General features: G+C 30.5%; 1 protein-coding gene across 1 annotated transcript in view; it reads right to left on the bottom strand.

Moving 5' to 3' along the window:
• Window positions 1-431: 431 nt before the first annotated feature.
• LOC143072791 (kin of IRRE-like protein 1) overlaps window positions 432-16,830 on the bottom strand; it is a 39,290-nt gene continuing 22,891 nt past the window's right edge. Inside the window, exons 2-7 of the mRNA XM_076247891.1 lie at window positions 12,046-12,173; window positions 10,043-10,259; window positions 9,555-9,578; window positions 8,377-8,697; window positions 2,337-2,366; window positions 432-1,431 (exon numbers count right to left, since the gene is read on the bottom strand). Of these exons, the coding sequence (XP_076104006.1) occupies window positions 1,313-1,431; window positions 2,337-2,366; window positions 8,377-8,697; window positions 9,555-9,578; window positions 10,043-10,259; window positions 12,046-12,173 (839 nt within the window). The 3' untranslated portion in view covers window positions 432-1,312. The remainder of the gene's footprint in view (window positions 1,432-2,336; window positions 2,367-8,376; window positions 8,698-9,554; window positions 9,579-10,042; window positions 10,260-12,045; window positions 12,174-16,830) is intronic.

Here is a 16,830-nt window from a genome sequence, read left to right on the forward strand (position 1 = left end):
GTTTAGGAAGTGGTGCTCAAGATATCTTATCTCTTCTAAACAAAATGATTGTTTGAATGATGAAAACACAGGGACCTTTTTGTCCAATATTTCTTAAACCAAGAGGTATGTCTAAAAACTTGGGACTTAATTTTTAATTTGTTTTCTAAACCGTTCTCAACTAGTAGAGTTTATGTATATGTTCCTTATTTCATCAGTATGATGTACAGTGCAGATAGTTGACTAAAATATCTCTACAATATAAAATTACATTTAACAAAAATTAGATGTAAAAACTAAATTAACAGACGTATACAGTGGCGTTCTGGTTCTTACTGAAATTTTTATCAGTCATATTTTAGAGACTTTTTTAGTTGTTAACTATATGTAGTATTTGTATGATTTCTTTTTAAATTCCACTTAATGTACTGAAAAGCTAAGATGCTATATTTTTAGATATAGGAAGATGTGGTGTGAGTGCCAATGAGACAACTCTCCATCCAAATAACAATTTATAAAAGTAAACCATTATAGGCCAATGTACGGTCTTCAACACGGAGCCTTGGCTCACACCGAACAAAAAGCTATATTTTGTTTATTTATGATCCTGAATGATATATATGCAAAAATCTATTTATATACAAAAAGACACAATTTGTTACTATTGAGTTTAGTCCAAAGCAAAAAACGTATTTATTAAAAACAGCTCTATGCATAATTCTGATGACTATCTTTCTCTAGCAAGGGATCGATTTAACCTTACAAAACTGAAATACACTTAGAGAAAAACAACATCCTTTGAAATGTCTTTTTTTTACTCAAATATTTACAAATGTTTAACAATATACAGAAACGTCAATGGTACCTTTCAATGCATTCCATTTAAAGTGGATACAGCTTCTATCAATGTTTAATTTTTAATTGTATGTATAAAAACATTATCAAATAATCAACTTAAAAAATAAACATTGACAGCAGAATATTGCTTTGAAACTCTTTTCTTTTGAAGTACAAAATATAGCATATTGATCCAATCACCAATTACAATGTAATCTACGAATCCTGACAATCAATTGTATTATAGGAATGCTAAAACAGTAGTAATAAACAAACTTGACAGATAAATAAAGTAGTACGAATGGTTGTATTAAAACAATTCCAAACCTGGTCCTTCAAATGCGCGCGATTTATTCTCTGATTTGTTTTGTTATATGATGGCTCTAAAACAAAACTTCAATAAGCGTTTTTTTTTTCTTTTTTGCACCGCAAAACACATGTTTTAAAAAAGCTTTCTCCTCATAAGGCACAAAACTGTTTATCCTGTTTAAATACGTCAGCTAAATATCTGAAATATCATAGCGAGTAACACAACATAGTAGCATCCTTGTATTCTGAATGTCCTGTTTTTATCGCCTTTCATCAGTTCATTTGCTACCTTCGTGTGTCCTCCACCTAAAAGACAAACAATTGATTTACATTAAAATAAAACTAAAATAAATGAACAGCACTTACTTCCTCGCTTTAATTTAAACGCGTGTATATTGGTTAAAGGCATTTCAAAAAATAACTATAAGTAGAGCAAATAGAACAAAAACATATAGCTTCTACAACAGGTGTATTAACATTGAAGTCTTAAAAGTTTCAATATAATATGGGTGGAATCATACAAAGCAACTTTCAGTACCAGTCGTGGTAAGAAACTGGTTTTATTTTTTGTTGATATAAAAAGAAATAAATATCACTTCAAATTAAAAAAAAAAAGACGCATATGTGTTTTAAAATTAAATGGCTAGTTTTTTGTTATAAAAATTATGTACATACACATTTTACTGAAAATTATTTAATTTGTCCAAATTTAGAAGAAAAAGAAATAATTAATGGCTTCCTTGGAATTCAGCATAATGTTTTTCGTATGCAGAAACATCATCGTGACCTTTCTCGTAAAAGTCCGGTGATCGCAATACTCAAGTGTGAAAAGGGGAACCAACGTGGCAGAGAAAGTAAACAAAGGTAAACATCGCCCAGTCACCGAAATAAACAAAACGTAGTGTTACAGTAAAATTGAAGATGTGGTAAGATTGACAATGAGACAACTCTCCACAAGAGACCAAAATAACACAGAACTTAACAGCAATAGGTCACCGTACGGCCTTCAGCAATGATCAAAGTCAATACCGCATAGTCAGCTATAAAACGCCCCAAAACGACAAATGTAAAACATTTCAAACGAGAAAATAGACGGCCTAATTTATGTACAAAAAAGTTAACGGAAAATAAGTAAGTGTTGCTTAAATAAAGCGGAAATACAAATAATTTATTGTATTAACTACGTGCTGATATTTTATCGTACTACTCACCTTCTCTTTTCTTCATGTGATCTTTTTCTGCTGCGAAATGAAATTTAAAAAAATCAGTATGAAATATGAATTTGATGTTTGAGCACTTTCAGGTTGACTGATATATGAATGTTTGATTAACAAAATCTTTCACTTAAAATAATAATTTATGAAAGCTGACAAACAGAAAATAAATTAGCACATTTGAAACATATTGCATATTTACGAATAAGTTATCAAAGACTGTGGTGTATCAGTTGTTATTACATATTTTTGGGTTAATATTTAACTTTATTTATGTTTTAGTCTATTTAGTAATCAATTGAACCAAACATAACTATATTTTTATCAAACTTTCTAGTCTCTTTACGTATTTATTTTTATGATAATCTATAGCTAAATGTGTCAAACGTCTACAACGAATACAAGTGATACATTTTTGTGTTGTTGTTTAAATAGAAAGGACATCACTTATTTAGAATAAAAAAGAAGATGTGGTATGATTGCCAATGAGACAACTCCCCACAAGAGTTAGATCCCCATTTCCAACAAGAACGCCCTAAATGTATATAAAAAAATGATATACATATGTATATCTGTAAGGTTGCAATTATGTATAAAATTCAGATAAACCGGTATTTGCACGTTTGAGATATACTTGATTTTTTTTTATAGGTTTGGGTTTTTCTGAATTCGTTGGCTTTATACAACCTAGTTAGGTCTTTCCACTTTTCTTTGGAAAGACCTATTGTATTTGTTCTGATTATTATAGTTTTTTTCTTCTGCCTTATTTTGTTCTCCCGTAAAATTTTTGTTTCGCAAGATGTCGCTTAGATATTTCTTTTATAATATCATACAGTTTATGCGCTTTTTATTTTCACCCATTCTAAGCCGAACAATTTTCTTTGTAGAAGTTATTTCCCCAAACACTGTTTCCCTTGTGACTGCATCTCCACCGTAACCTTAAAAGAAAGCGACAAATTTATTTTATAAAATTGTTTGTTATATCCTTTGCATGATTTGTCCAATTTTGACCAAAGCAAAATGAACGGTCCATATGAGAGTTATTTCCCCTTATGCATTGCATTTCTATCTTGTAAACCATAAGTGATAGAGACCTAGGATCTTTTGATTTGAGGTCCTTGGTCCAAAAAAATGAAAATTCGGTCAAGGTCAAAGGTCATATTCTAAATTTTGAATTTGGCTTATTTTTACTCATTTCCAAAAACCGTAGAAGATATCGACAAAGAATTTTAACTTAATTGTTAGTTGCGACATGTATTAACACGTAAATTTTGATTGCAAGGGTACGTTGAACATAAAATGGAGTTTTCTCACCTCTTGTATTTGAAAATGCGCGTATGGTGATATAACTTATTAATGAAATATAATAAAGACCTATGATCTTTTGATTTGATGTACTTGGTTTATGACCTTGAAATTGATCTCAAGGTCATAGCTTAATTTAATGTTCTAGATATTGACCTTTGCTTTTACCTCATATGTATACAAGATATCGCCATAAGACCTTTTGCAATAGGTTTCAAAATATTTATCCTTGTAAAAAAAACAACCGGAAGTAGCTATTTTTTGTACTTATTAATATAACAGTATATAGAACCAGATATTGTTTTGAATCAGTGTTAAGTAAATATTCAGATAGTATCTGAAGTAACATTTTTCAAACCGGAAGTAACAAATTATCTCCCTTATTTAAAAACATATTGTATAGAAACAATATATTTTTGGAATCAGCGTATAATAAAATATCATATGACCATTGAAAGGACATTTTAAACCTAATTTTACTACTTTCATATTAAAATACATGGTTTTTGGTGGAAAGACCTTCATTTGTTCTCTGAACAATTGGTTTTTAATTCTTTTAGTTTTTTGTTTAGTCCCAAAATCAATTTTCTTATCAGTGCCATTGCATACAGATGATCATTTGACGCCTAGGTAATTTGTTTTCGATATTTTGAATTCTAATGCAATTTGGCTGTAACAATTTTTTTCATTGGCTAAAAGTTACCGTCAAATCCACAGTTGACCAGGCGTAACCGCAGAAAACTATGAAAAAACGTTGATGCCGTCACTGTCACATGACTAAATTATGTTTATGGGCTGATAACAAAATAACGTCCGCCAATCAGAAGACGCGTTACATCCAAAATTAAATAATTTACTATATATATACCATGGTTCTTACGAGTTAACATATTTAAACAAACAAAACCGAAGGATGAGTTTGTTGAAATATGTTAATGAGTAAGACACATGGTATATAAAATTTGTAATATAAATAAAATGATTGACAGCTTGAAGACCTTGAACTTTTATTGGAAATTGATCACGTTACAGTTTTATCCAATAAAATAGAAGCTCGCGCAAGTCCGTTTTGCGCCTCTTGCTTGTATGTCATTAATTTAATAGAAGAGCCCCAGAATTTGCAGAAAGTAACGAAATGTCTTATTTTCCCGATTTTTTAGTTATGCGCCCCATGTATGATCGTATACGCTGGTAATTTCATTAATATCATCAAAGTGAACAAAAATGTCGGATTCTGCGACAAGGATTAAATAATTATTCTAATGACGGTAAGAATTGTTTTTTTCTTTCTTGGTTTTCAAGGTATCATACAAATTAATTATATTTTACAGGTTGTTTATCTCATTGAAATTGCATATTTATCATGTTTATACATTAAAGTTTTCGTACAAAAACTGCTTCTTCCGTTATTTTATTAATTGGATTGTTAGATTATTTATTCAAACACAATTTTAAAGATAAAACACTAAACAGTGGCGGATCTATGGAGCGTAGATAGTGTACCCTATTTGATCGCAAAATGAAACATGTTTTTTTCACAAATTTGTGTAGCCGATATTTTTCCCTATTTCTTTAATTACCCCCCACCCCCACTTTTTTATTCGCAATTGAATTTTCGCAAAGGAAATTGTAGTACATCATGTACATTGTAGTATTACATTTAAATTAGTTTTTTTTTTTCAGATCTGCAAGAAGAAACTTTTAGTAATTTTCCAAAATTAAGGCAACTCGTAACAATCCTATATAGTTTGAAAAAAGTTCTTAAGATGTGGTACACATGATTTATTGCTTTTGTTATAAATGAAAACAAATGAAGATCTTTTGACCTTTTACGTTTTTTGGTTTCCTAAACATTTCAGAGGCAGATACCTTTAAAAAAAAAAGGGTGGAGCTTCAACCATGTAATAACATGAACATGAATATTTTGTACCATAGCTAAGCTCCGCCTTCGTTCCTTTAGATTCTAGTTGAGTTGCATATTTAATAAGTATGGTACAACATCAATTTGTATATAATATACCATGGTTTTCCGTAAACACACTTTTTAAGCGAATTATTGCATTAAAACATCAAAAGAAAAAATACTATTTATGTTACAATACTATATAATCGAAAATAAAACAACACCTGTCGTGAATTCGCCGTTTTAATGTAATTTTATCCCAATTTGAAGCGTACAGTTAACGTTATAACCTCCAGGTTGTAAGTTTTCATTTGTATGACGTCACGTTAGCCATAACGTCTTTGTGCAAAACTCATTCATGAAGTTTTGCTGATTTTTTTTTTATTTGTCAAATTTAGACATTTTTTTTAAGTTTAATCGTATTTTTGCTTTTTGTAATGCATTAGAATCGGCATAACAGTACTGTAATGAAGAGTTGCCACCGTCAATTTTGATTTGACGGACGCAAATCTCCATTTTACTGTCTGAGCTACGCGTCGCCAGTTAAACTTCATATGGTGGCAACTCTTCAACTACAGTACTGTTATTCCTTAATTGCACGTGACAGATATAAGCAGATTACCTTTGAAAGCAACTAACATTAACTTTTTTTAAATAATGATTTACGCATATTTTCATTGAATAAATATTTATTAAATAAAATCACCATAGATACCAGGATTAAAATTGTGTATTTCCGCCAGACGCACGTTTCGTTTACAAAAGACTCATATGTGACGCTCGAATAAATAAAGTTTAAAAGGCCAAATTAAGTGCGAAGTTGAAGAGCATTGTTGACCAAAAATTTCTTTAAAGTTTTGCAAAATGATGCTAAGGTCATCTTTTCCTGAGGTAGAAACACCTTAGTATTTTAAAAATTCAAAGTTTTGTAAAAACTTAATTTATAATTATGACCATATCAATGATTATTCATGTCAACACAGCAGTGCTGAATACTGGGCTTGTGATGACTTCGGGGAATAAAAACTCCTAGTCTTAAACATACAATTATCAATGCAACTTTCAGATATTGCAACATGGACGTTTTGTTTGGTAAATCTTCGTCGAACAATAATCTCATTCCAAAGCCTTAATCTCAATCTGGATATCTAATTTATACTGTCAAAGTTTTAAAACATGCAATTAAATCTGCACTGCAATTAAAATCAAATAACAGTCATTCGATTTAATTTGACTGACAAACAGTTTTTTTTATAATTAATATGTCAGTGATATTATTGTAATCACGCAAGGGATGTCATGATATCACCACATTTAGTAAAAATTCTTGATCTTTTAAGAACCTCCTTAAATTTTATGATCCTTATATGTCCTTTTGATTTCAACATTTTATTTTTATATGAAAGTCTTAATTAAACACACCATACCATTTTTGTATGGATTTTTTTTTAAGGAATTGATCAATCATTTTATTAAAATTTCCTCTGTTATACAATATTCCTAAGCAGCCGAGAAAAGAAGACTTGTGAAGTCCTGTGTAAGAACATTCTGCATTGTCCAGGGAAAAATTACAAATTTTTATGACAACAAAATCAAAAATTTTTAAATTATAATAATCCTGATTAGACTCAAATGTTTCACCTTTTGCAAACAAACACATTTTACATACATTATACATACACAATTAATTTTACAATTATAATGCATCGTGCTATGCTTTTTCTATGTTTTAAACTAAGATGCTCGAGTCATTTGGCTGAAAGGGAATACATGCAAATCTATTACAACACATACATTTACCTTTTTGCGCTCAATACTATAGATTGCGAATAGTGTTCATATATTTGTATTTTAACATTGATTGATAGTTGTTCAGTGTGGTCAGACATGATCAAAAATGTTACTGCTACATTTCTGATTAACGAAAAAAGAATGTGACACTCTTGGATACACATTTATTAAAACCAACAATGCTGAATTCCGCTACCGAAAAGTATTTGTCCATGTCAAGTTGTCTACAACCTAGACCATGCAGCATTGTTCCTTAAACAAACTGTGTTGCGCTAAATATATTCAAATGTAGATCTGAAACAAATACCACGCAGAATTCTCTACTTGAAAGCAACACGCATGTTTCAAGTAACAATATCCTGGTATCTATGATGCTACTTCTAGTGGGCGTTTTAATTCCCTAAAGGTATCACCAGCCCAGTACTGACATGAATTATCATTGGTATGGTCATGTTTATAAATTAACTGTTTAGAAAACGTTTGAATTTTTGAAATACTAAGGCTTTTCTACCTCAGGAATAGATTACCTTAGCTGTACTTGGCTAGACTTTTAGGAATTTTGGTCCTCAATGCTCTTCAACTTCGTACTTTATTTGGCCTTTTTAACTTTTTGGATTCGAGCGTCACTGATGAGTCTTTTGTAGACGACATGCGCATTTGGCGTAAACATACAATTTCTATCCTGGTATCTAGGATTAGTTTATTAACACGAGGGAGCAATTATATATACATAAGTTCAACGAATTAAAAAATCCTCATAATTTGTGATCATCAATATTTACGACACTTAATTATAAATAAGTTATAACACAAATCATGCAATTCATGTAAATACTCTGAAGGCATTGAATTACATGTAACGTACAGGATGTTTTTTTCTCGCTGTTTTGAAGACCTATTGGCCATTCCGCGTTTCCATTCTCAATTTTGATTTTGGTAATAATGTTTATGTATAAAAAAAGAGAAGATTAGAGAAGATTTCTATTTGTAAAATTATATTAATAACATGATATATAATAATACGGTAATTGTACATACCATTTAAAATATGTACAGTGATACTTGTTGTATCAACACCACTGTTGACACTAGGGGTCATACTACGACAAACGTATACACCGGCATCTTTAGGTTCAACATGTTCAATTGTCAGTTGACTAATTAGTGAACGACCAGGAACCTCCGGTTTATAATTAAAAATCTCTGCTCTGTTTCTCCAATTATCTCTTCGCTCATCGATGAGATTCCCATCATGAAACCAGTCTATAAATTCGGGGGCACGGCTTGAGCCAGTAGAATTACACGTTAAGTTTAGTCGTTGTTTTGGACTTAGGTATACTGATCCGTCAAGAAATATAGCTGTGAATAGAAATAGAACCATTGAAAAATTTGAATACAAAGTAGAAAATTTTGTCACTAGCCTTAATGCGTGTAATACGACAGTGAAAACGACCAATCGGAATCGAAAAGGAGGTAAAGGATTAAAAACATGTATTTGTCCCGTTTTTAATATTTATATGCTCTACCCCATTCACAGATACCAGTTTATTGCTGTTAATTCACCCACTTATTACCCAAATCTAACTTGTCTTCAGCTTAATAACGGCAATCGCTAGTGGAAAAGGAACAAAACGAAGTCTTACCTATCAGAGTATTACTATATTTTGGAAGGTTTATTATTTCATTAATTTATTAACACTATCTCCTTATGAATTCGGGTAGAGGCTAATTATTCCTACATGTAAGCCATTTCCCTGATTCATACAAATATAATATGACTTAAGCGTCGGACCAGTTCATACACTCATATGGCTCTCAGTGTCGTAAATAATTTGTAAGTCGCGATATGCTATTTATTGTCTAATTGCTGTCCAAATTTTAGACACATATTATTTAATTTTATCTACAAATGCAGAATCGCATGAACGTGTACATGTATGTGCAATACATGTACTAAATAGGTTGGTGTAATAATCAATAAATAAAACGGCTACACACAATTGGCAATGGGCAAAAGGACGATGCTGTTTTCGTTCTATGAATTTCTTCATCCACTATCACATATTTATACCAGTACGCTTTCATTTATAACGCAACAGTTTTTCTTTTTTCTGAGAATAACACTTCCTCAGGAACAATTTAACTTGAAACAGACGAATACACAAAATACATCTTAAAGACAGTGCTTTTAGCTTATTTTGATAAATTATACTTACACTGCTTAAAGACAGGCCGTTTCTCTAAAATAAAAATCAACAATATTGATATTATTTTTTATTCATAAACATCGGTTTTTATTCTATAACACAAATTAAATTATTAGTGTAATTGCATCTTAGATGTTAACAATCTGTTTGATAGAAATAGGAAGATGTGGTATGAGACGGAGTGCCAATGAGACAACTCTCTAACCAAGTCACAATTTATAAAGGTAAACCATTAGAGGTCAAGGTGCGGTCTTAAACACATGGCCTAGGCTCACACCGAAAAGCAAGCTATAAAGGGCCCCAAAAGTATACTTTATTTTTAAAAATAAAAACTAAATATAATCTATTTTGAGGCCTGAACAATGTATATATGTTGAATTATTATAGTTCATTCAATAAAATAACTTAATAAGAAGACAGAAAATAACAAGCTGAAACCACACACTATTTATAGTCAACAAAAAACACAAAACTAAGACTTAAAAAAAAGTACTTACTAAGAACCGTAAGAGTCACGTGATGAAGCTGAATTTCCGATGAAATTAGTTGACATTCATATTTGCCTGAATGTGATGGGAGTGTCTTTTTTATAACTAAATTAACATGAGTCATGTGATCAATCTGCTGATAATCTATGCTCATTTCATCATTTGGAGCATACATCATTCTGCCAACGGATATTGGGAAGTCTTCCGAAACCTTGCGCCAAGCTACCTATCGAATTGCAAAAACAAAGAAGTAAAGCTAAAGGTCGAGAAATTAAACAACAGAAACTTATGATTATATACATTTGTCTCTAAATTTGTAAATAACAATTTTTATGCAATATTGTGTTAGTGATAATCAAATAATTGTGTTTCACTGTAACTAAGCCTGAAACTAACGATTTTTTTTTTGTAACTTAAGGGATTATTAAATATTTCCTTGTCATTGACTATTTTATCGGATTTACAGTATAATATAAAGAAAAGGTGATGTGTAAACTGTTGCAACTATTGTTTAAAAATCGATTTAATTTCTACAAGAATATTTAACACCAATTTGAAAGAAAACGTTGTTTGATTAATATAAGTTGCTAAACAGCATGCTCTTTTTGCACAGCCATCCAGAAGCGTTCGTTTAACATACAAAAAATTCTTAAGTGTCATGCACTGAATTTCCTGTTACTTATTTTGCTGTGTCGTGTCAATTCGCTGTATACTTTAGTACATTTAATGATCATGTGTGATTGTTTTGTTTTGTTTCGTTTTTGTATATTGTTATTTTTATTTTGTGATCCCTCTTCCCCTTTTTGAGATTAAGTTATAAAATCATTACTTTTACATTAAATTAGATTAACATTAGATTATGTTTCTTAATTGCTCATAGTCATAGCGACATAATCAGTTGAGACTCATGGAACCAAAATGCCAACCGAAAATGTTAGTTTTATCTACACAACAAACAGTCTTTCTAGAATTTAAACTGACCACGCGCACGATACACGTAGGACGATACACGCATGCAGAATGTGCGTATGCAATATATCTGAAGATTGTCATATTTTTTTTGCTTGTAACTACCACTGTTTGGAATATGGTTGTTTTAACATCAAACAAATGAACTTTATGAAATGTTAACTACCAGTTTGTTTATCAATTCCTATAAATGATATCAAGCGTACAAGATGTTTGTTTATCACATTTACAAAACATCATGCACGCTACAATACCATTAAAATTAGATTACAAACGTAAGTTTTAAAGGGTTCATTGTTTATTGGTTGTTTTTGTGTCATTTCTTCATCCATTTTATGTCTGCATGAATTAGACCCCGACTTCAAGTGTTATAATGTTCAATTTGCGTATTAGGATTTTATATCAAATTATATTAAACAAGTTTCACATTCTTAAAGTACTTTAAGTATAATAAAAGCACTGACATGAACGTTGCAAATAGTTTCAAAGAAGGAAAAGTCAGATATCATCACTGAAAAGGACCCTGTGCCTCGCAGCTTGCACTATCATATTTCAATTTTCGGAGCACAAAAAAAAATGAAAAAACACAAAAAAACTTTGCAAATAAAGTTCACATAACAGTGAACATGTGTTATAATGTTCAGAATCAATTTGATTGGCCACAACTTATTAAAAAGTATCTTTACCAAAAACTTAAGCCTGGTACCTGTTTGAGAAATGGACGGATGTATGCACAGACTGGAAATCATCTTTTATCATAAGCGAGGCATAAAATAGAAATGTTTTATACTTTGAATTTGAATATATATATATATATATATATATATATATATATATATATATATATATATATATATATATATATATATATATGTACATTTATTTTGATCCTATTTTGATTTCTTGTGTGCAAAAAAATCACTCATAAATGCTAAATCCAGTAAAGAGGTAATTGTTTGTTGTGTGCATTGTAAAACATTACAGTGTACCCAATTGCTCGTACAAAAGAGTCGTTCGTTATACTTAGTTTTGTGTCTACTCACTGTCTTTGGGCCCAAATTTCGGATTCCACATGTAAGTACAGCTGTTTCCCCTTTATACACTGTCACGTGATTTTTCCGTTCAGGTGCAAATGTTGTTTGACGATGCCTTTGAAACAACTCACCTGAAACTTTAAAATACGGTTTGTTATTTATCATATTAAGTAATCACAATAGCAAGACTTTTTTTGAAAGTCAGCGAGCAAATTAGGCAGTCAAGTTTCTTGAAATCCAAAACAAGTGCTCTAAATTTTCAAAACGTTTAAAGTTCTTGAAGTAGGGTTTCAATAAATTATTTTTCTAACTTTAATTATAATGTAAATGTCTTTGGATTCACAGTATACATTTAAATTGAATAATTGAATAAAATATCATAATACAGCTTTAAATGAACGAATGGCAGCTATATATCAATCAACATATAACGTCAACAAAGTTGTACATAGTTGTGTAAAGTACATGCACATTGTACCATAAATATTTCTACACCGATGAATTGATTTGTTGTTGCTTGCATGCTTAACGTCAAGATGCAGTATATAATAAGGAAGAGGACGTATTAGTACCATCATAATTTTAACTCTACAATCATTATATGTATCAATAAATCGGCTGGTACATTATTCTATGCTTCGTTTAAATATCAGAATTCTCTATATATAAGCTATCATCAGGGTTTTTAAATAATTGATTTTCAGATATATTCGATATTTAATAACCGGTCCTGATTAATACTTGTCCTTATCAACTTCTATATAAGACGGAAAGTACATCTTTATAATGTACTTTATGTTCATTGAAGGAAACATGTTTTAAACCCTAAATGGATTCCGTAAGAAATCAGATAGTATCGATTAAAATTTTTCTTCTCGTCTGATTCTCCTGGTTTTAAATGGGTCGCAAGGGAACTTGGTAATCGATATCATCAATTAATCAAACATATTTGGAAAAAACCGTTCTTTGTTGAATTTGCAATTTTACACGTGTAGTTTGACTTTACTTCTTTTAGTGCAACAACACTTTCAAATTATTGTAAACAAAAGAGGGACGAAAGATACCAGAGGGACAGTCAAACTCAAAAATCGAAAATAAACTGACAACGCCATGGCTTAAAAATATTGTAAACAACTGTAATTGCGCATTGACACGTTTGTCTCCATGTGAATACATGTCATATCTCTTACATGTTTACGTTAGGCATCGGAATTAATAAACTTTAACTTTGAAGATACTCTCTAGGGTTTGCTGTAACTACAGAAACCTGTGATAATTGCTTGATCTAAGATGACAATGAGAAAGCCAGAAAGATCAAAATGAAAAATCAATTTTATTGACAGAACACTAAGATAATATACATAGAGGACTTCTAAGTTATATCCAAAATGTTTAAAGGTATCTCATACATGTATCAACATTCTTGCTTGGAAAATTAAGAACTTGTATCAGTATATATCACATTAACTGGTGTTTTTTTTTTTAAAACAATAAAATGATCAAACTTAACATTATATAAATAAAACATCAAATGAATTTTCATGAAAATGTCGTATTCAGCAGAATATGATATAAACGGAAAATCGCTGTAAACATAACTCTGACTGTTGCATGAACCGAAATTAATGATCGGTTAAAATGTAGCAATGGAAATGGCAAAATGCGTTTCATAATTTTTTCCTTTAAAGATAATCAAACTGATGAATCGATGAAAAGCTTTGGCTCTTTGACTTCAAAATACAATTCAGATAAGATCAGTTTTACGTAAAATAAAATAATTATGATATTCTCTGTTGAGAATAATGACACAGCAAGATAAAACATTTTTAAGTGAAAATGGCACTAAAAGCAGTGTTCCATATAGTGGCGTTTTATTTATTATTTACTAACTCATCCCCAAACTATTTATTGTAACTCGTACATTGTATAATTTCCAGTGCTTATATGTTGACGGATCACTATGTCAAGCCATGCATACATGTCAACTGTTCTAGTCAAATAAGCACATACATTTTTAACAATGCTTAATACCAAACTATGTTTGGATGACTATGTCAATCATGCATATCAATTGTTCGAGTCAAATAAGCACATACATTTTTAACAAGGTTTAAATCCAAACTATGGGCGTGTGCTTACGTTGAATTTCATTTACAAGCCATTTCCTTTTATTCATAAAATAGAATACTGTAGATTCATTTAATTTCGTTGGACAGGTACCAAATTTCGAGGATTGAGGAAAACGTGCCTTTTCGTGGTCATTTGATTTCACGAAAGCTACGACAGTTTTGGTATCCAATGAATTATAATGAATCCACAGTAAGATTCGAAATAGAATCAACAAAAAATGAAAGTATTTTGAATTGATCAGACAACTGAAGAGAAATATTTTCTGGTAAACAATGCATCTGATTATTTCTAGCTATTTACTCCTTGTAAAGGATTACAATTCGTAAATAGCCAGTCATTAAAGTTGAAATGACTTCCATTGTGCTCACGATTTACATATTGCATCCGATGGTTATTGCAAATTATTTCCTGACCGTGAAGGTGCATCTTCTTTCATGTACTAGTAAATGATATTTTAAGTCTTGCATAGATATACGTGAGAAAGAATTAACGTAATTAGGATTCGGATTTTCCCTCAACTTGAATCAAAATTATTACTGTGTCGTATTGTCTTCATGGATACTAAACAACACTTGAAATATAAAGAAGATCATTCGAGCTTGAAAGTTAAAACAATCCTTGTATATAAAATAAGATTTGGTATGATTGCCAAATAAGATACATATCCATCAGAGACTAATTGATACTATTAATAGCAGCTATAGTATAGGTCACTCTATGGTCTTCGACAATACCCTGCATATAGCAAGCTATAAGAGCCCCGACAAAACAAAATGTAAGAGAAAACCGACGGTCTAGTTATATACAAAACAGCAAAAGAAAAATAAATATGATATTACAGCATAATTCAATTTAAAAGGGCTCGAATCATCAGACCGAGACAAGGCACAAACCCAACTTATAAAAACACTAAAGACAAAATACAAGTATATTCACTGTTACCGAAAGAGCCAATCACAACCAATGACAATCATGTACCAATGACAATCATGTACCAATGACAATCATGTACCAATGACAATCATGTTCCAATGACAATCATGTACCCAAAATAAAATTATTTGAAATGTTATATACATTGTACTATGATCTATATGCATATAGCCGTATGATCATAGACAAAGCTAAGTATTACGGATAAGAGTTTCTTCAAGTCTGAATGCTTACTTCCATTATACTTCTGAATTTTCCAATTTTTGTTCCTACAAGATTTCTGTAATATATTCCTAATTTTTGTATAAATGTCAGTTTAAGGGAATGCAACAGTATTAATTTTGCCAAATCAAAAATCTTTTTGCTTCATTTTTTACATAAAAAGAATAATCGATTTAACATACAATTTAACATACAATATGTGGGATGTATTCTCTTAAATCATCATTTTTTATAAAATTTGAATAATACATATGGATTGCTTCGATATGGACAATGATTTGAATCATCATACATTGTAATGTTTTGTCAAAGTGAATATTATGAAAAAAAAATATCATAATTGTATAAACTGTATATATCTAAAATCTAGCATTCAATGAGGTATTGATTCATATGTAAAATATATATCATATTTAAAATCTAACATACTCTAAACATTACACAGCATAATATATCTTCCCTTAAACTTAATTTGATTTCTTTTACACTTTAGAGGTGGCATAACACGTTTTGTTCTTGTCTGGTGTATTAGAGGTGGCAAACATGTTTTGTTTTATCTCATGGCTGAAACTGTAGTTTCTGGTTTCCGATATCTAAATGATAATCAGTTTAAATATTTTTCAATTCCAACAGATTCATTTGCCGTCTCTTGTAGCATAAATCCTAGGAATATATCCATTTACTTTTTGGTTTTAAAACCATAAATGAAAGTAATAAGTTGCGAAAGGGACACCTTCTGATTTCTGTTCGATAAATAATTCACGTGTCCTCATTTTTAAGATATTTTTATCGACTATGATGATGCATTTATTCGAACGGGAATGTTAAAATGCCTTTAAAATAAAACTTGAAAGATATTTAACAATTTCATAGATATCAGAGCCACAGTACCAGCGAGTCTATGGCGCTACACATTCAAAATGAAGACAAATTTTACACAGGATTGCAAATTTGACCATTTTTTTGCATTAGAGGACGTCCAAAATCAAAGATAATTGCATTAGAATCCTCAGGAAAATCTATAGTTTCTTCCGACAGAGTTATACGTATGATAAAAAAATGTCCAAACAATTAATTCAGTAACGAAACCTTGAAACATAAATTAAAGAAAGAACCATAATGGTCTGACCAGTCTAGCCATACTATCCTATCAGTATAATGCAAATAGTGGAAAGTATTAAAAAAAACTTTAAGATAATTTTATTTTCAATTCCTATAAATTACTATATTAAAAGATGATTGAAACTGTTTTCTCTCGGATGTATTACAAAATAAAATAAAAATACTCTGTACTTTTTGAATGTGTACGGTCGATATTCATTTCATACTTCCGCTCAAATAATATGTGTTTTCGATTAAACGTCCTAATTTTAATCGTTTGAGCAAGAAAGAATACTGCCGGAAATCACAAGACGACAAGATGGAAGTGAAAATTATACTACAAGACAGATATATTTAAAAATATTGACAATTGTATTATCTATTGATTCTGAGTGTCTGTCAGTGTTT

The sequence above is a fragment of the Mytilus galloprovincialis genome, chromosome 4 (genome assembly GCF_965363235.1).
Source record: "Mytilus galloprovincialis chromosome 4, xbMytGall1.hap1.1, whole genome shotgun sequence".
Taxonomy (NCBI): Eukaryota; Metazoa; Mollusca; class Bivalvia; order Mytilida; family Mytilidae; genus Mytilus; species Mytilus galloprovincialis.